Genomic DNA, 19,969 nt, shown 5'->3' on the forward strand with positions numbered 1-19,969 from the left:
CCAGCAGATGGCAGTAATGCGGGCTATTGGATTTCAGCTATCGGAGAATGACATACTTCCTGTGCGCCTCGCAATAATACAATGGAAGCTAACGGAGCTGCTAGCCAGTTTTGTTTACATTTTGTTTGAGCTGAGTAAATGACTACCTGGAGAAACAATGTCTTCGTTTTCATCTCAGAGAGAGTTCACCAACGAGCTTTCACCTCCTGCTGAAGAAACATTAACAGACATTAAAGAAATCATTGTAAAATCCGAGGAAGAGATCGAGGACAGCTTGGATTTCAGCGAAAAAACCCAACTAACCGTAAAACGTACAGGTATGAAGGTCCAGGTGTGGTAATGTCATTTTACCAATGAGATAATGTGTCTGAATGTTGTTTGATGCCGTTTAAATGTCATTTTAAAGCTATAGAAAACATCCAATTACATAAGCTGAGGTTATACGGACTCAAGGCTGAAGTATTTAAAATTTTCTGTGTTTCTTTTTATAGTATAATTATTCAGTACTGTAAGGAGGGCCTTTCCACGGGAGTTTTTGAAAGAGGGGAGCTAGAGAGCGGCCAAGTTACCCGATTGTTTGTTTCTGTAAATTAGCTGCGCCTATACACGGTGCATTACGGTACCAGCACTGCTGTTGTTGCATCTGTGACCTTCAGGTTTTGTGACTCCAGAAGGCAATAAAATACATGTTGGCGAATAATGCAAAATCCTCAGAAAAACAATTGAATTAGGAGAGATACTTGAGCTTTTTATGCTTATTTGCAAACATATTTCAATGAAATACACATCTAGAAATTAGGGACATAAATTGGCATAGAGGGAAACTAACATAAACATAAAACATATTTTTATAAGTATCTACATATTAAAGAATATATTTTCTACAATATGTAAATATTTCAGTCTTCTCTAAATCTGTTTAAAGAGGACGAATTCAGACAACTTTTTTTTTTACTTTCCTGCTATCAGAAACTTCTTTAAAATGGTCGTTTTAATATATTACCTTTTTAGGTACTACAAAGTAAACTTGTCACATTGCTTGTATTATACCTTAAGTATAAAGTTTTAAGTTTGGAAAAGCTTAATTAACTCTTTTACGATTGGAAGAGAGATTTGTGGAATTCTGGTTCATCCAAACCTGTCCAGTTTAACTATTGATTTTGGTGAGTGCTTTAAAAATGATCTCTTTTTTAATTCTCGCATTTTAGTGTATATACATCATTTTTGTTGTCTAAAAAAGATCTTAAAAAGAGTAGAATTTTGTCTGAAATGTTGTGCATTTTAGCAACATTTGCAGATGAAAGGTGCATTTTGCTGTCGTTTTTCTGCCGTGTTTAAATCACAACATCTATTTCCATCTCCACACCTGCCTCTGCAGCAGCACACTGAGTGAAAAGCAGAATTTGCTCTTCATTTGGAGCTCTCTACATTAACAAAGCAGACCAAAGTGGATCCGGTGAGGGTTAGAGGAAGGAGTTTGGCTCAGAAAACGTTTTGGAATAGGGAAATACTTTTAACATAAGAAGTGAGAATAACGGCAAAGGACGACATTTCCCAAAATGAACAACAGAATGCTTACTTGTAAAGGTCTAAGCAAAACAAATTGACGATTTAAAGAAAGAGAAAAGTGAAGCGATGACATGATACAGATGCAGAAGCAGCGGTGTATTCAGTCTTAACATAAAATGCGGTCCATGTTTTTATTTTAGAAGATTTTCCCTTTTTGTGGATTTTTGTTGCTCAGTATCATAAAGTTGGATTATTTTAGGTCTGAATTTAGTTGGTATTAAATTGTTTGTTGTTTGGGGATAAGTTGAACTATTAATCAGTTTTATGTCATTTTTCATGTTTGTTTGCTTTTCTAGATGTGCAACATCACGATGTTAAGAAGGAGGAGGATTTTTCTGACCAGGAGGAACCAGAGCCTCTGACAATGAAAGAAGAACAGGGTGAGCTACAACATCTACAGATAAAAGAGGAAGAGAATGAGCTCTGCATCAGTCAGGATGAAGAACAGCCTGTGGTGAAGGAGCAGGAGATGAAAACCTTTCCTGCATCTCCTACTGATGAAGAAATAAGCTGCAGTGAACCCGAACCAATCAGGGAGCAACTCGTCTCTCAGAACGGCTGTGATGCTGAGAACCGAAATCAGGAAGAAAGCAATGATGAAGACACAGAAATAAGCAGCGATGAAGAACCGAAACAAAATAAGAGACGTCAGAAAACCGGAGGGTATGGTAACAATTCTGACAAATTAAAACAAAAAGAGCAGAAGAAAACTGACAAAGATAAAAATCTGTATTCATGTACGATGTGCGACAAATTGTTCTCTCAAAAGACTCACTTGATCTACCACACGAGAACGCACACAGGTGAGAAGCCTTTCTCATGCAAGTTTTGTGGAAAATGTTTCAGTCGAGAAAGTATTGTGAACAACCACCTGAGAATCCACACAGGCGAAAAGCCCTTCTCGTGTCTGACCTGCGGAAAAAGTTTCACTCTCAAACACAAGTTAACGGATCACATGAGAATTCACACAGGCGAGAAACCTTTTCCGTGCAACGCTTGTGATAAATCTTTTAACCTGAAAAGCAATCTGAAGCAGCACATGAGAATCCACACGGGCGAGAAGCCCTTCTCGTGTGTGACCTGCGGTAAAAGTTTCAGTCAAAGAAGTCAAGTAACGCTTCACATGAGAAGTCACACGGGCGACCGACCTTTCTCATGCGCGACCTGTGGGAAAAGTTACAGCCACAAAGGTCACCTAACTGATCACATGAGAACTCACACGGGTGAGAAGCCATTTTCATGTCTGACATGTGGAAAAAGTTACAGTCAGAAAGGCCATTTGACAGTACACATGCGAATTCACACAGGTGAGAGGCCGTTTCCGTGTAGCACATGTGGAAAAACCTTCAGTCGAAGAAGTCGTTTAAAAAAACATGTGAGAATTCACTCAAGATAGGAGTCCTGTGTGACCTGTGGGAAGCGTCTCAGTTTAAGGAGCTAAGAAGCATTTTATACAGCTGTGAACTTTAAATCATCCCCTCACATATTTCTTCTGATTTTGCTTTTTGGTTTCTTAAATGTTTCAGATTGTAGCATCCGTGTCTCAACAATGTTCACTTGAACTGATGGTTAATTGATGGTTAATAACACATCTCTAGTGAAAGTGTCTTCAGGACAATTTTGTGTTGTATACACTCGAAGAGCTGTACGTAAAAAAAATAAAACTACTGTTTGCTCACACACACACATACACACACACACACACACACACACACACACACACACACACACATAGGTTCACTTTAGAGTGACTTTAGGTTATACTAAACAAATTCAAGCATATCTAAATAAACACCAGCTTAAACTTCTCTCCTACTAAAGTTTAACATGAATGGAACGCCAACTACGGAGCAAAATTGGGGCCGTGAAGTTTGTTCAAAAGAAAAAAAAATTTAAGCTGAGATTTGAAACCGAAATTCATCTGATATCACATGAAGAATTTTGGGTTTTGGTAACAAATACCTTTTTGTCAATTTAAACAAAATTAAAATTTATTTAAACTAAAATCTGTAATGAAATCTTTGTTTTTAAAGGAAAACATGAATAAATCTGCTTTCTATTTATGATAAATAATAACTTTGGTCACATACTATATGTGATCTTTACATCAGAAACTTTAGCTTACTACTTTAATTTGTTTTTGCAGCATAAATTGGAACAATAAACTTTATTTGTGATCATTTTTTTGTTCCACAAGAAATGTGATTAAATATTTGAGAGGTTCTAACAAATACCAGATAAGTACTTTCAGCAAATTACCAGTCCTTTTATTAACGTTACCCTAAAATTTTAAAGAAATCTTCTAAATAAATGTTCATTTTATCAAGTATTTCTTCCAGTTCCAGCATTTTTCCTAAATTTCTAGTTATTTCCATGTTATTAGTTCTATTCCATGATTTATAAGCAACCAGATAGTTAATTCATTTGGTTAAAAGTTGTATTATCTTATAATCTGAAGCTAATAATTGTTTCAGGCCTACGGTGTGGATTAAAATCTACTTTTAATCTGCTTTAAACCCAGAGTGCCTCACAAACTAAGCAGTAATATTTATTCTGTTTACAAAAATCTTTACATATTTGGACTAGTACACTATTTTGAAGAGAAAGGTAGTTTATCAATAAGTAAATAAAACTTTGTTTAGAACCTTATAGATCACTAAGTGCTGAACACAAAAAACTAAAAACCTTAAACATAGTAAATCACATGATATGAGTTTTTAAGATGGTCAACTCTGTGTCTCGTTAAAACTGTGAGCACATCGGTTTATGGTGATATTTTAGGACATGCTCCCTTATTGTTAAAATGACATGCACACATTGACATAGGTATTGGTTGGCACTGCTACTAACAGTTAGCCTTGTCACTGAGCACAAGACTCAGCGAATCCACTGGTTCCCACTTTGCAACGTCAGCAAACTAAACTGGCTGTGATGTCGTGAAGAGTCCAGAGGTAAATGTGTAAAGGTTTGTCAGTATGTCTCATTTTCCATCTTGTGTTGTTGATGATAACGTGTTGTGGAACACGTTAAAAACTTTGCTTTACAGTATGTAACAACAATCACAGCACTGTACTGGAGACCAGTTGTATTTGTAGGGTTTTATTTATGAAATATACAAATAAATACTAAAAATCATTGCTTTGTGTTATTTGGTTGTTCATAAGAGATGGTATATTTCTATAAGTTTACAGTTGCTTTTGATCATCTGTGCTTGTATGTATTTTATGACATCTTCAACATGTTTGCAGTAAACTGAAAGACCCAGGAAAACCAATCAGCATAATGCAGGTGGGTGTGAGTTCAGACAATTTATTTCAGGCTGTTTTGAAACTATCCAATAAAATAAAAAGAATGACCAGTAGTTGGTAATGAATAGTGGATTGTTGCAGAAAGGTATTGGTTTTTCAGTTTTAAAGTTATGGTGTATTTATTTCAGGAAAACATTGACCTTAAAATGAGGAGGACTTATCCTGCCAAATTAAATTAAATTGCCAAATAGATGACATAAAATTCAACATAACTAAATAAGTGTAGAAATTATTTATTTATTTATTTATTTATATATATATATATAATTTTGGCAGGATAGGTCCTCCGTATTAAAACGGCTTTTGGCATAGACATGCTGTAAAGCCATTGTGATACACGATTCATCCATGGGGTGGCAATAATTCACCATAGAAGAGGAAGAAGAAGTAGAAAAAGAAGAAGAATCCTTCAACTGAGATGCTAACGGTGTTAGCTTATCTTTGTCTGGTGTCATTTTGAGTCCGTTGTGGTGTCTGAGCTGAATTTATGGTTATCTATAATCACAATGTCTTCACCAACGTGTAAGGAAGAGCTTAGTGACGATGAATTAACTCATGTCGAAGAAACATTTACGGAACTTAAGGAAATAATCGTAAAGTCCGAGGAAGAGATCGATGGTGAGCGCAGACTGCTGGATGTCAACCGGATACCCCAGATAATCGTTCACCATATAGGTATGAAACACCAAAAGTACAAAATTTAACCTGATGAGGGGATTTACAGATGCTTGATGCGGTTTGCAGTTAATTTCCGAAGTTAACGTATTACAGCCCAGTCACGTAAGTTTTCTGGTGTTATCCGATTCATTTCGTCCAACCCATTTCTTGTTTACCAGGTTTTGCCTTTTCTTAAGTCAATCTACAAATCGTTTTTCATTTGCGGTCAAGCCAACGGTCGCCCTGGGCTGAAATTAAGCGCCGCTTATATAAGGTGTATTACGGCGTTAGAGCTCTGTGGCGCAGGTGTTTGCGATCTGTTGGTTATAAACATCTGTAAGAGAGGCGTCTCACGTTTCATTTGGTTCATATGAATTTAATAAAAATTCTAAGAATATTTTTCTCAGAATTCAAACTTTTTTTATAGACTGTCAGATTTTCTTTCTTTTTTTTTTCTTCTCACCAAAGGGCCAAATCCTCCATAAATATAAAATAAAATTCAGGTGTAACAACAGCATGTAGGTTCACACTAACATATAAAAACTATTAAAATATATCAAATGTAAACAAAAACAAACATTAGGAATATACTGTACAGTAATTATGAGATTATAACTTGAAAAATATTGTGCAACTATGCAAGGAATGTGCAACTGAGTAGGTTTTCCGTTCTTAATTATGTAATGGTCATTTGTAATTGTGCATTAACAGGCTTTATGATTGCACTGATCTTACCTGGTTGCATTTCAGGAGAAGTGGCTGATATAGCCAGAGAGTTGAGCTACTGTTTACATTCACTGAGTTGTAAACAGTGAATGTTTGACGTTATGTTGATACAGCTGCCAGCGGTTGGCTGCTGAGTTATTAAATGAAGCATAACCTGTATCTCCGCTGTCAGCTCGGCCCCACAGACTATGGGCACACAACATTCCCAAAATATTGTGCAGGTTTTTAAAAGTGTTTTTAGTTTACTGGGATAATAAGCTATTTTTTTCTGTTTGCTTCTTCAGATTCACAGCATTATGTTGAGAAGGAGGAGGTTCTTGTTGGCCGGCAGCTTGGGGACCAGGAGAGGAGCGTCACATTGGACCAGGAGGAACCAGAACCCTTGCAGATCAAAGAAGAACAGGATGAGCTAGAACATCTGGAGATTAAAGAGGAAGAGGATGAACTCTGCATCAGTCATGATGAAGCACGATTTGAGCTGAAGCTGGAGACTGAGACTGTTATGGTGACTCTTTGTAATGAGGAAAAACACTACATTGGACCAGAACCAAAGTGGAACCAGGTCATCTCTCAGGATCCTTCTGAAACTGAGATCCAGCATCAGGAAGGAAGCAGTGATGAAGACTCAGAATCAGAGACAGATGAAGAAGAGCAAATACAAAACAAGAGATGCCAACATAATAACAATGTGTGTTCTTGTGAAATTGGTGCCGAATTTACTCCTCACAATAGTCTTTTGTCTCAGAGCATGGGAAATCGCACAAAGGAAAATCCTTTCTCATGTGTGACATGTGGAAAAGGTTTTTCTCAAAAAAGTTTTTTGACCAACCATGTGAGGGTTCACACCGGTGAAAGGCCTTTCTCGTGTTCAATTTGTGGAAAAGGTTTTACTCAAAAAATTCATTTAACTCATCACTCCACAACTCACACAGATGAGAAGCCTTTCTCATGCTTGACCTGTGGGAAAACATTTAGGTTCAAAAGCAGTTTGAATATACACGTCAGAATCCACACAGGTGAGAAGCCATTCCCATGTATGACCTGTGGAAAAAGCTTTAATCAAAAAGGTAATTTGATTTATCACATGAGAATTCACACAGGTGAGATGCCGTTCTCATGTAGCATTTGTGGAAAGGGTTTCACTCAAAGAAGTCAGTTACAACTACACATGAGAAGTCACACGGGTGAAAAGCCTTTCTCCTGTGTGACCTGTGGAAAAAGCTACAGTCAAAAAGGAAATTTAACTTGTCACATGAGAACTCACACAGGAGAGAAGCCCTTTCCATGTCTGACCTGTGGAAAGAGTTTCACTATCAAAAGTCTTTTAAGCAAACACCTCCGAACTCACACGGGCGAAAGGCCTTTCTCTTGTGTGACCTGTGGTAAAAGTTTCCTTCAAAAGACTCATTTAACGGATCACCTGAGGATTCACACAGGTGACAGGCCTTTTTTGTGTATGACTTGTGGAAAAGGGTTCCTTCAAAGAACTCATTTAACAGATCACATGAGGATTCACACGGGTGAGAAGCCTTTCTCATGCAACACTTGTAATAAAACGTTTAGCCTAAAAAGTAATTTGAATTTACACATGAAAACTCACACAGAATAGATGTCTTCCAAAAAACGTTCAACCAGTACTGGAAAGATCTGTTATAAAACACACCATTTTTCACATACATATGCAAAGTTATGTAAACATCTCACCATCCCAGCCTAGACTCCTAGGAAAAAGTCTAAAACTGACTTGGATTGGATAGACTGTTCTCCTAATAATTTCCAATGCAGTGTTTGTGTGTGTGTGTGTATATATATATATATATATATATATATATATATATATATATATATATATATATATATATATATATGAAGCTGTTACACTTGAATGTTTAAAGCACTTTTGTAAAGTTTTAACAACTGAATATGTTGAATTGATGTTTTTTAAGTTACTTGTCCAACTTCTAAGTTATGCCTCTTGTAGTGCATGTAGTAGGAGTTGAGTATACTGCTTCCAGCTGATAATATTCTGGTTTGTTTAGGAAAACTCGATTGTCTTTTTCTGTTATTGCATTTCCCAGAGACAAATGGAAAAGTCCAGTGTAGAGTCAGGATGCAAAGGGACACAAAGATTCTGACAGAACTGAGAATCTTTGACCAATCAAGTCTACAAACAAGTTTGATCTACTTGTGTAAAATTTGGTTGCATTAGTTGAAATCTTTCCACCATATGGTTTCTTGAGTAAAAAAGTATATAAAAAAAAGTTTTAGAAAGTTAAGTGACATCTGTAAGAAACAGAAGTGGAGTCTGTAAAATGTGTTAAGAATAAAAGCATTTTTTTAAAAAAAAATAAACGGAGCATGCCTGGAATTTTTTTAGGAATGTGCTAAGTATCCTCTTTTTGGGAATTAAGTTATAGTAACCCTGAAAGATAGGATCGTACCCCAAAAGTGCATCTTTCGCTTTTAACACATGTAGAAGCCATTAAATCTTAACAAGTCTAAAATTCAAATAAGGTTCTTTTTTTTAAAAGTTCTGCTATCCTCCAGACCAGTTGGTGGCGCTGTTTGCCAACCGCCAAAAAATCTAATCGAAGAGAACAACCAAAAAACGTGATAAAAAGTATAATTAATCAAAATTTTAGGAAAATGTGGCTGGCAGAATGGGATGAAGATAGCAAAGGAAGATGGTATTATAGGATTCAAAAACATGTATTGGAAATGGGATGAGGAAGAAAGAACAGAAGAGAGAAGAAACTATGACTGCTAAGATTTTGACATACTACACTTAGCAACTCATTCAGGATAAACAACATAACACAGGAAATTGGCAATATTGTAAGGAAATGAAACAATATAACATATTATTTTAATTGGATATGAGATAGAAAGGAGATTAATGTTGGAGGAAATTAGAAAAAATAAACATTTAATTTGAGCCACACTCCATACCAGTAGGTGGCGGTAATGCAACCGTAACATTTCTTGCCAATAAAAATCAACAACGAGAAGAAGAAGAAGAAGAAGAAGAAGAAGAAGTCAACGTGATGCTAGCAGCTTTAGCTTTCCTTCCTTTCTGCTTTGAACAATTCTAAGGAGTTTGATCAACTGTTGGCAGAATATGTGAGTGTTTGCATTAAAATGTCTTCAGTCCAGCTGCAAGGAGAGTTGATCAACGAGCAGTTAACTCCTGCTGAAGAACCGACAGAGTTTAAAGAAATCATCGTGAAGGAGGAAGAGATGGATGATCAGCGCAGACTGCTGGATTTCTCCCGAAATCCTCAGATCATCTTACACCGAATAGGTAGGAAACAGCAGCTATGATAAAGCTTTACTGGAGGTGCAGGTTTTGGATTTCTGAGTTAAAGCGATCATTTAGGAAGATTTATTAGCGGAGATTAGGCAACGAAAGTCAACTTCTGGTTGTAGCTTCCGGTGCGAACAACGACTAAAAGACCCTGAGCATCTTTAATCTGCTCTAATTTGACAACGACGAGACTTAAACTCTTGAACATTGGATTGAGTTGTTCTCGACTAATTGACATTTAAAATCTAGCTTGTGATTTGCGAAACTTTTTTTTTTTTTACTTGAAAGTGTTCAACAAATTTTCATATTGCTGCTGTTTTTACATCTGGATCAAACTGCAAACTGATCCAGCAAAACGTTTTAAACTCTTCAAACCTGATTATTCCATGGATAAGGCATGTCTGAATACATGCATCACAGGTTAAATAGAAGAGTTTATACAAATATCCTAATTACATTAAAGTAAAAGTTATAGAAAATGATTTAATTTTAATTTCCATTTCCCTGGGTCATAGTTTTAGACCCTGATTCTCCTGAGTGCTGACAAAACCCTCCTGATCTTACAAAAACAGCTTACTCTTAACTTTTTAAAATGTAATTCTATTACTCCTGAATAATCCTGTACTTATCCTGACAGTTGAGTTCATTTGGTAAATTACATAAATATGTAATTTGAAAATTTCTAAGCCAAGAATTAATTTTATCTCTTTGACTACCTGCCAGATTCAGCTCTGCCAGTCTGAAAACATGTTCTTTTGGAGATTATGAAAACAATGTTCTTCCACAAAATTTCCCCCGACATAGCGGCAGTAGAATTAATTTGGCATGCGTTTGCCCAGATTGCTTTAAGCATTCAAAACAAACTTTTCCTAGATATTTTTATTTATGGAAATGGTCTAATTCTAATAGTAAATGTTCTTTTTTTTTTTTTTTTTTTTTTACCTACGATTCGTCCGCTGACTATTCACAACGCTTTGTCTTTTTTGCATTTTATGTTATGTTATAGAAAGTCTTTTTCTTGGGTTTGTTTGGGTTTTCAGACCACGAACTGGGTCATGTTTGGAAAGAAGAGGCTTTCTCACACCAGCAGCTCTGTAAACAGGAAAGGGATTCCAGTTTGGACCAGGAGGAACCAGAACATCTGCAGATGAAAGAGGAGGAGCAAGAGCCAGAATGTCCCTGGATTAAGGAGGAACCATTAGAGCTTTCCAAAGGTGAGAATGAAGAGCAGCTTGAACTGAAGCAGGAGAATGAAGATACATCATCAGCGAGTCCAACTCATGAAGAAAAGAACCACATTAAACCAGAACCAGTCAGCAACCAAATCATCTCTCAGGACTTTAATGAAACTGAGAACCAGGATGAAAAAGGAAACCATCATAAAAACTCAAATATACAGAGGAAAGTTCACAGAGGGAAGAGGCCGTTTCTATGTATGACATGTGGAAAGAGTCATGCAAAAAAATCAGACTTGACATCTCACTTGAAAACTCACACAGGTGAGAAACCTTTTGCCTGTAATACCTGTGAAAAAACCTTCAAAAGAAAAAATTCATTAACTATGCACATGAATATTCACACAGGGAAGAGGCCTTTTGCCTGTAACGCCTGTGAAAGAACGTACATTAGAAAAGATGCATTAAATGTACACATGAAGGTTCACACAGGGGAGAGGCCTTTTCTCTGTGCGACATGTGGAAAAGGTTTTCTTAAAAAGATAGATTTAGCAGTTCACATGAGAATTCACACAGGTGAGAAGCCGTTTTCGTGCAAGACCTGTGGAAAAAGTTTCAATCGAAAATTTATGTTGATAGATCACATGAGAATTCACACCGGTGAGAAGCCTTTTAAATGTCTGTCCTGTGGAAAAAGCTTCAATCGTAAATCTGGCTTTTATGTGCACAGCAAAATTCATACAGGTGAGAGGGATTTTTCTTGTGAGATTTGTGGAAAAAGCTTTATTCAAAAAATTAATTTGTCTCGCCACATGATGTGTCACACAGATGAAAGGCCCTTTCCCTGTAGTACCTGTGGAAAACAGTTCAGATCAAAACATACATTGAGTAGCCACATGAGAGTTCACACAAGCGTGAAACCCTTTCAATGCGTTACTTGTGGAAAAAAGTTTAATAAAAAAACAAAAATTAATGACTCGCAATAGAAGTCATACAGGTGAAGAGCCCTATTTGTGTGCGATCTGTGGAAAGGCATTCAGTGATTGCAGTTCACCGAAATCTCACTTTGCAGCTCACACAAATGAAAACCATTTTCCATGTTTGATATGTGGAAAAAGTTATATGAGAAAAACAGAATTGACATTTCACATGAAAACCCACATAAGTGAGAATCTTTTCAAATGTCTGTCCTGTGGAAGACTTCGCTAGAATAGCCAAAAAACCAGAGGAGCCTTAAGTAACAGTTACAGTAGCATGTGAAAGGCCATATTTTATTTTTTTTGTCAGAAATCTTACTGGTTAAGTTTGGCAGATGTGTGTTAGGAGAACCACTGAGCTGAAGAACTAAGATCTAATAGGAAAACTATCTAGTCAGACATTTACCATTGTTGAAGCTAGTAACATTTTGTTTTTAATTAAATTTGTGTTTTAACAATGCAACTTGTTCATTTCTTTAATTAAACCTTAAAATTAGTTCACAGGGTATTCACAAAGTGACACTGTGTGGTTTATAACCTGATGTTTTTAATTGTTTTTGCTTGGACTTAGATTATAATACTATAGTCTTGATGTTTAATCTTGTTTTTTTTTCCCTTTGTGTGAAAATAATTTGGTCAAATCACTATAAAATTAAGCCTCTTCGGTCTTTGAGGCGGGTCACTTTATTCTCATAAATGTTACTTCAATCACACATTTAGTCTCATCACAGTGGTAGTTTATTACTTCTAAAAGTCACAGCGTCTTTTGCATATGTGTTAATTGTCTGATAATTTGCAGCCAAAATGTACAATAAATAAATTCTTAAAAATAAATGCTGAACAAACTGTGCAAATTACAGTAATTTCATTGATTGAGTCATTACAAACAAAAATGTTGAATTAGATGTCAAGAATTTATCTATTTCTGAAAATGTTTCCCAAATTGAACATTTTTTCCTCAGGTGATTCTGGTGCACAGCTGGTGTATTTTATGTCTGTTGTGAACGAGTTTGTACTTTTGTTTTGCTCAACACTGTAAACGATTTAGAACTGCAAAAAAGTCAAAAATACATATTCAGTGTTTGATGGTTATTTATCTCACTTATTATTGTAGATGTAGATTTCTAGTAGCTATAAAGAAAAGAAAATACTGTCACCTGTGAACTGTTAATGAAAACATGTTTATAGACATGAGGTTTCATTATGATGACGCTTCCATTCACAGATTTAGAGCAAATAACATGCTTTTGTTGATTAATGAGGTTTTGAGGTTTGCATTCATTGCTTTGAGAAATTAATTTGGCTGCTGTGCAAATATTAATGTGAGAAATGTTTTAAAGCCACTGAAGGAAAAACTGTGAAGCCAAAATTCCTCAAGATCTGTAGAACTTTGTCACATTATGTTGGACATTATTTTAGATTAATAGACTTTAGCTCTGCTGTTCACTGCAAATCATTTTGTATTTGTCACTTTTTATGTTTTTGATTTCTTAAAGGGAGTTTAGTATTTCTCATTACTGGATGTAAAATGTTTTGCTATGTTTCTTTTGTTAGTAAAATAAATCTGGAGTTTATTCCAATTTCTTTCTTCTTTTTCTCTTTTGTGATCTCGACTCCTGATGCCTTTTTGAGGCCATTCCCAAACTCAAGATTTTTCCATTTAATAGGAATAAAATCACAGTTTATGTGCAACTTACAAATAAAAAGCGTAATATTGTGTAAAATATTTAAATATTGGGACACTAAAGTCAGCTCAGTCCTAAAACCACTGAAAATGCTTTTCAATGAGTTTATCAAGATTAAAGCTGCCTGTCATTTGATTTATGGTTGAAATTGATTAAAATGGAGTTGAATTAAGAAATTTTTTAAAAGAAATCTTACACTAGAAGTTCAACTTTTCTCCTTTTTTGAAGTTTAGTTCTTTGTAAATCAATCAATCAATTTTATTGTTGCCATTTTAAATTCAATATGTGAATCTAGGTTAATAGTGCTCTTTTCTGATCTTTTTTTTACTACATTTTCTGCTTCTTTTCCACTGTCTTCAGTTTGTGACTGAACCAAACAGATTATATAAACTTAAAATATTTCAAACACAGCATATGAAATGTTTCCTCAAGTTATGTGAATTTCAAAAAATAATTTTTTCCCTCTTAGTTTTCAGTTTACACCGTTTTTACTTTCTTACAAAAGAAAATTGGAACTGCAATAAAGGCAAATGAACCTCAAAGTGCAACAGACGGTGGTGTGTGTTATTGCTAACAATAAAAAGTGCCTTATGAGCTGCCTAAGTAAACAACATATTTTCCTTCATTCATCACACTAAAATAATGCTACAAAATTTAAATTTCCCGACTTAGACGGGGAATATTATCTTAGACAAAGGCATGTGCTAAATTTATACTAAAGTGACGCTGCAGTCCATCCTCCAGACCAGTTGGCGGCGATAATGACCTAATTCGTTGTTTGCTAACCGTCAATAAACACCAAAAGAAGGAAGCTAAATGTGATGCTAGCAGCTTTAGCTTTCTTTCGTTCTGCTTGAAGCCATCCCAGAGAGTCGGATAGTCTGTGAGCTGAACATGTGAGTGTTTGCAGTAAAAATATCTTCAGTCCGGATTCAACACGAGGTTTTAAACGAGCTCCTGCTGAAGAAACATTCACAGAGTTTAAATAAATCTCCAGGTTTAAGGAAGAAATGGATGATCAGATGCTGGTTTTTACCCGGACACCTCAGATCATCTTATATCGAATAGGTATGAAACACCCGCGATGGTAACTTTTTACCGATGATACAGGATGCAGATTGTGGATCTAAAGCGTTCATTTGGGAGATTTATTAGCGGAGATTATGCAGGCAACGAAGCTAAAGTTTTCTTCCGGTTGTGGCTTCCACTTTAGAAACAGACTAAAGGGCGATTCCACCGATTGTTTTCAAGTTCAAAAATACTTTATTGAGCCCAAAGGGAGAATAAATGTTGTAACTCCTAATGATCCTAATTCTTGAGAGTTATTGTAGATTACAATGACTGTTGGCATTAAAGATATCTTGTAGCGGTCTGTATTACAGAGAATTTGAAAATCCTCTGTTTTCCCAAGACTGTCTAATGGAGAGGATGGTCAGCGTTGTGCATAATTTTCTTTTTATTGCTTTTAGCATCTCCAATCTGCTCTAATTGTTAAACTACAAAATTTAGACTCTTTAGTCATAGACTAGATTGTTCCCCGACTGAGATTTTGATGTTTCAGGCCATTTCATATGTTTTCAGACCACCTGCTGGATCGTGTTTGGAAAGAGGAAGTTTGCTCTAACCAGCAGCTCTGTAAACATGAGACGGATCCCAGTTTGGACCAGGAGGAACCAGAACCTCTGCAGCTGAAAGAAGAGCAGCAAGAGCCAGATCATCCATGCACTAAAGAGGAACCATCGGAGCTCTGCATAAGTGAACATAAAGAGCATCTTGATCTGAGGCAGGAGAATGAAGATTCATTAAGGTTGACTCCTAATTATGAAGAAAAGAACCACATTCAAGCAGAACCAATCAGTAACCAAGCTGTCTCTCAAAACTTTAAAAAAGATTCCTTTATGCCAAAGAAAAATTTGACTGAAGACTTGAAAAGTCACACAGGTGAGAAACGTTTTCCATGTCGGACATGTGGAAAAAGTTTCTTTAAGAAAAGAGATTTAACAGATCACATGAGGATTCATTCAGGCGAGAGACCATTCAAATGTTGGCTCTGTAGAAACAGCTTCACTACAAAAGTTGTTCTGGACTCTCATGTCAGAACTCACACAGGTGTGAAGCGATTTTCTTGTGCCATTTGTGGCAAAGGTTTTAGTCGAAATTATACTATGAATTATCACATGAGACGCCACAAAAATGAAAGGCCTTTTCCCTGGAATAACCGTGAACAAACGTACACATCAAAAGATCCGTTGAGCGACAATACAGTTGAGAATCCCTTTTTGTGTGGGATCTGTGGAAAAGCTTTCCAAGAAAGCAATAGCTTAAGAACTCACCTGATGTCTCACACAAAGGAGACGCCGTTTCAGTGCAGAACATGTGGAAAAAGTTACAAAGAAAAAGTACATTTCACAGTTCACATGAAAACTCATACAGATGGGAAGCTTTGTTCTTTCTGCGGAAAAACTTTCACAACCAAGTCTAATTTTGAGAGACACGTCAGAATTCACACTAGTGAGAAGCCGTTCTCTTGTACGATTTGTGGCAAAGGCTTCATTCAAAAAGAGCATTTGGCTTATCACATGACGCATCACACAGACGACAGGCCTTTTCCCTGCGATATCTGTGAAAAATCTTTTAAAAGAAAGGATGCTTTGAAAAGACACACGAGAATCCACACAGGTGAGAAACCCTTTTTGTGCAAGACCTGTGGAAGAGCATTCATCCACCATAATAGCTTTAAAGCTCATTTGCTAACCCACAAATGAGAAGCCTTTTCATTGTGTGACGTGTGGATAAAGTTATGAGAAAAAGAGATTGACACTTGGCATGAGGCACAAATGTAAAATTCTGTATTTGTCAGAATGTTTCTCTTTATTTGGTGGTAGAAAATAAAGTCAAAGACAACAGATTTTAGGTGGGATTAAAATGAAAGCAAGTATAAAGGATAATAATTGAATGAATAATACAGAAGTACGACTCATGGCACAGTGTCCTGTTAATACAATACTTGTTTCTGTGCAGTTTTCACATGCTGTCTCAACCAGATTCTATCACCAAGCTCTGTTTAGCACCAAGCTAACTGTCATAACGAACACATGAAAATCTTGTTTGTGAACAATGCTGTCAGGACTTTTCATTTTGATGACATTGACACTTTCATTGATATGAATACTTGCTTTTGAGGAAGAAGCTATTAATTGTTAGCAAGTGGCTCACTCCTGCAGGTTATCAGCTGTGTTTTGCAGTTTTGTATTTTAAGAAATGCAGTAGCTGTTGTGTTAGTGTTAACATATGAAATGCAAAAAAGCAACAGGAAAAACACTGTAGAACCAAAAATCCTCAGTCTGAAGAACTTATTCCCTTTAGTTTGTAAGTTATTATAGATTAAAAGACTGCTTTTCAAAATAAATCATCTTTGTCAGATGACAGAATTAAGATTGCAGACAGCTTAGATACAATAGTAAAAATGTATGTAAAAATTTATTACATCAACTCCTTTCTTAATGTCTACATTGATTTAAAATAATGAAATTAAAGAAGAAAGTGACATTAAACATTTGTTTTTGTCACCAATACTTTCAGAAAATGACAGCAGAGTTAAGCTACAAGTACCACTAATTTTGTCCTGACCTGTTTCATTAATTAGTTTTTTGAAATGATTCTATTGATCCATAATTCAAAATCAGTGTCTGGTTTCCATTTATTCATTTTCAATAAATTTTTATTTATCATTTCTCTTGTCCATCTCAACTTATTTCAGCTTTCCGGTTATAAATATTAGGGTACCAGCAATGTTATCTATAATTGTAACCCCATTTATTGTATGGTTTTTGTTACTAGATGTGAGAGAAATAAAATCTGGTTTAAGAAAAAGCTGAAACCAGAAGTTTACTCTATGTAAAAAATAAATTTAAAAAAATCATGTTTCTTCTCATTGTCTGAACTTAAATCAAACCCAACTTCTCCTGTTTTAGGTCAGAATCATCAAAAATTTGAGTACTGTGGAGGTGAGGAGACAATATATCATCTTATATAGCACTGTTGGAGACAAAGAATTGATTTAAACATAGTTATAATGAAACGTATCCACTTTAAAATTATTCAGAATAGTTTTCTGGCAATATTTGATTATCTTCGATCAAAATGACGTTGCTGTTCACCCTCGGTGGCGAGAAGAATGTTGCTGTATAGTCTTGTACAGTAGGTGGCGATCTGCACCTTGAAGTCCGCCATTATATAAAAGAAGAAGAATGTGTTGCTAGCAGCGTTAGCTTCTCTACTGCTTGAAGTCATTCCTTAAGAGGCTGATCATCTGTTGGCTGAATATGTGAATGTTTGCAGTAAAAATGTCTTCAGTCCAGCTTCAACGAAAGACGAACAACGAGCATTTAACTCCTGCTGAAGAAACATTCTCAGAGTTTAAAGGAATAATCAAGACCGAGGAAGAGATGGATGATCAACGCAGACTGCTGGATTTCACTCGGACACCTCAAGTCATCTTACACCGAAAAGGTACGAAACACCTGCGATTACAATGTTTTGCTGAAGACGATTTGCTGCGGTTTAACTATTTAAATTGGGAACAGTTAATAGGATGCAGTATTCTCGTTTCCTGTCCGCTTTCAAAATAAAAGCATTTTGAAACGTTTCCCAATTTGCATTATTTTCCATCGAAAAGAGCAATATTTATAAAGACGTAAAGTCTTATTGGTCATTCAGGACAGGTTTCGTCATTTTCCCATCCATTTTCCATGTTAAATCTTAGATTTTAAACATTCATTCATAAATTGGAGCCTTAATACTCCGGCCAGCTCTCGCTCCTGGGCGGACGGACTCCAGTTTTAAGGAGCTTTGGCGACACCTAGTGGCTATCCTGCAGGGCTATTGTCAAAATTATGTACAAAGAAACGTTGAATATTCTTTTCACGTGTCCATATTAAACAAGGTGGGAGGTAAATATCTTTAAAACACAAATTATTATGGAGAATTATTGATATCGACTGATATGAAATGCTTATATTGTACATTTTTACCCAGCTCTGTCATTATTTAACATAGGATGCCCTCGAGGACTGGATTCTCTGTGTTAATTTGATAACTGTGTTTTATTTCATATAAATAAAATCATTAAATATGTGTTATTTTGCCTTTTGCCCTCTCAGACCTCAAACAGGAACATGTCTGGAAGGAGGAGGCGCTCGCCGACCAGCGGAGGAACTCTAGTTTTGACGAAGAGGAACCAGAATCTCTGCAAATGAAAGAGGAGCAGGGTGAGCTGGAACATTTTCAGATAAAGGACGAAGAAAAGGAAGTCTGCATTAGTCAGGATGAAGAGCAGCTTGGGCTGAAGCAGGAGACTGAAACCTTAATGGCGACTCCCACTCATGAAGAATTTCACTCTGAAGCAAACTGGAACCAACTCGACTTTCCTCCTGAAACTGAGAATGAGGATCAGGAAACAAGCAATCCCGAAGTCTCAGGAGTAATGATGGATGAAGAGCAAATACATTGGAAAACTAGACACCATAATGACACAAGAAGTTCACCAGAAAAAGAGCGCACAGAAACTCATAGAGATAAGAAACTTTACTTTTGTGAAATGTGTGATAAAAGTTTTTCTCTAAATAAAAACTTGATTGCACACATGAGAATTCACACAGGGGAGAGGCCTTTCTCATGTAAAACCTGTGGCAAATGTTTCACCAAAAAATCCAATTTAACTCGTCACTTAAAGGCTCACACAGGTGAGAAGCCTTTTTCATGCGACGCCTGTAAAAAGACATTCAGTCTAAAAAGAGATCTGGTCAAACACATGAGAATTCACACGGGCGAGAAGCCTTTCCTGTGCATGACCTGTGGAAAACGTTTCAGGTTGAAATTTATTTTAACTGAACACACAAGAACTCACACGGGTGAGAGGCCTTTTCCTTGTGACGCTTGTAAAAAGACATTCAGCCTTAAAAGAAACGTGGTGAAACACATGAGGAACTGTGGAAAATATCTTAAATCTACAGGTTGTTTTGATTCAAGTCGGACAATGAGATGAGAGCACTTTGTCTTGCTGAACATTTTTAATGTAAAAAAAAATTCAGTTTAACTTATTTCATTGCAACTCATTCAAGTGAGAAGGTTTGACCTGTCAAAAATGTTTTGCATTAAATTTATTTGTCCTAATAAATCACAAAAATAAAAGATATTCCTTATGTTTGAAATGTTGAAAAAGGTTTCCTTGAGAAAAGTTATTTAAATGTTCAGATGAAAAAAACATTTCATATCCCATGGCAAACTCAAGTAAAAAAAAAACCTTTGTGCTTTAAATGTAGAAAATGTTTTAAGCTGAGATATCTAAGGCTAAGTTCACAAGGCAGACAAATGTTTCAGTTCTTCCCCTGGTTCAACCTGAATCAGATGATGGTTCATTAGCAGAACCTCTGCAGAACTTTATGACATGCTGAGGAGGTGGCTGGACCATTTGAATCAGCTGCATTGGAGCAGAAATCCACAATATTTGAGCAGAACTTTTCATAATCTTCCTTCCCTTCAAATACAAAAGTAAATTGTTCTGCTG

General features: G+C 36.1%; 5 protein-coding genes across 6 annotated transcripts; all 5 read left to right on the forward strand.

The window, feature by feature from the left end:
- The first annotated feature begins 45 nt into the window (after positions 1-45).
- Positions 46-4,704, forward strand: LOC106906365 (uncharacterized). The gene is made up of 2 exons (XM_014971616.2): positions 46-317; positions 1,866-4,704. The coding sequence occupies exons 1-2, from the start codon at positions 158-160 to the stop codon at positions 2,963-2,965; spliced, it is 1,260 nt and encodes a 419-aa protein (XP_014827102.2). The 5' UTR covers positions 46-157; the 3' UTR covers positions 2,966-4,704.
- Positions 4,705-5,206: 502 nt separating this feature from the next.
- LOC106906362 (uncharacterized) lies at positions 5,207-8,612 on the forward strand. Its single transcript, XM_014971612.2, has 2 exons — positions 5,207-5,552; positions 6,545-8,612. The coding sequence occupies exons 1-2, from the start codon at positions 5,384-5,386 to the stop codon at positions 7,867-7,869; spliced, it is 1,494 nt and encodes a 497-aa protein (XP_014827098.2). The 5' UTR covers positions 5,207-5,383; the 3' UTR covers positions 7,870-8,612.
- A 3-nt stretch (positions 8,613-8,615) lies between these two features.
- On the forward strand, positions 8,616-11,840 carry LOC106906364 (uncharacterized). Its single transcript, XM_014971615.2, has 2 exons — positions 8,616-9,561; positions 10,605-11,840. The coding sequence occupies exons 1-2, from the start codon at positions 9,399-9,401 to the stop codon at positions 11,723-11,725; spliced, it is 1,284 nt and encodes a 427-aa protein (XP_014827101.2). The 5' UTR covers positions 8,616-9,398; the 3' UTR covers positions 11,726-11,840.
- A 2,345-nt stretch (positions 11,841-14,185) lies between these two features.
- LOC106906366 (uncharacterized) lies at positions 14,186-17,132 on the forward strand. The gene is made up of 2 exons (XM_014971618.2): positions 14,186-14,469; positions 14,983-17,132. The coding sequence occupies exons 1-2, from the start codon at positions 14,412-14,414 to the stop codon at positions 16,164-16,166; spliced, it is 1,242 nt and encodes a 413-aa protein (XP_014827104.2). The 5' UTR covers positions 14,186-14,411; the 3' UTR covers positions 16,167-17,132.
- A 109-nt stretch (positions 17,133-17,241) lies between these two features.
- LOC106906367 (uncharacterized) lies at positions 17,242-19,593 on the forward strand. 2 transcript variants are annotated; one of them, XM_014971619.2, is made up of 2 exons: positions 17,242-17,913; positions 18,564-19,593. In XM_014971619.2, exons 1-2 carry the CDS (start codon positions 17,733-17,735, stop codon positions 19,445-19,447), a joined length of 1,065 nt encoding a protein of 354 aa, XP_014827105.2. In that variant the 5' UTR covers positions 17,242-17,732; the 3' UTR covers positions 19,448-19,593. The 2 variants fall into 2 exon arrangements, with proteins under 2 accessions (XP_014827105.2, XP_014827106.2); XM_014971620.2 differs by having other exon boundaries at positions 18,575-19,593.
- Positions 19,594-19,969: the final 376 nt, after the last annotated feature.

Source organism: Poecilia mexicana, unplaced genomic scaffold, assembly GCF_051168715.1.
Source record: "Poecilia mexicana isolate PSO_F unplaced genomic scaffold, ASM5116871v1 scaffold_11, whole genome shotgun sequence".
Classification (NCBI taxonomy): Eukaryota; Metazoa; Chordata; class Actinopteri; order Cyprinodontiformes; family Poeciliidae; genus Poecilia; species Poecilia mexicana.

Bases quoted from the DNA above. Each gene is read 5' to 3' on its own strand.
- LOC106906365 (XM_014971616.2), top strand. From the start codon at position 158: ATGTCTTCGTTTTCATCTCAGAGAGAGTTCACCAACGAGCTTTCACCT. The intron at 318-1,865 runs GTATGAAGGTCC...TTGCTTTTCTAG, and splicing joins ACTAACCGTAAAACGTACAG to ATGTGCAACATCACGATGTT.
- LOC106906362 (XM_014971612.2), top strand. From the start codon at position 5,384: ATGTCTTCACCAACGTGTAAGGAAGAGCTTAGTGACGATGAATTAACT. The intron at 5,553-6,544 runs GTATGAAACACC...TTGCTTCTTCAG, and splicing joins GATAATCGTTCACCATATAG to ATTCACAGCATTATGTTGAG.
- LOC106906364 (XM_014971615.2), top strand. From the start codon at position 9,399: ATGTCTTCAGTCCAGCTGCAAGGAGAGTTGATCAACGAGCAGTTAACT. The intron at 9,562-10,604 runs GTAGGAAACAGC...TTGGGTTTTCAG, and splicing joins GATCATCTTACACCGAATAG to ACCACGAACTGGGTCATGTT.
- LOC106906366 (XM_014971618.2), top strand. From the start codon at position 14,412: ATGGATGATCAGATGCTGGTTTTTACCCGGACACCTCAGATCATCTTA. The intron at 14,470-14,982 runs GTATGAAACACC...ATATGTTTTCAG, and splicing joins GATCATCTTATATCGAATAG to ACCACCTGCTGGATCGTGTT.
- LOC106906367 (XM_014971619.2), top strand. From the start codon at position 17,733: ATGTTTGCAGTAAAAATGTCTTCAGTCCAGCTTCAACGAAAGACGAAC. The intron at 17,914-18,563 runs GTACGAAACACC...TTGCCCTCTCAG, and splicing joins AGTCATCTTACACCGAAAAG to ACCTCAAACAGGAACATGTC.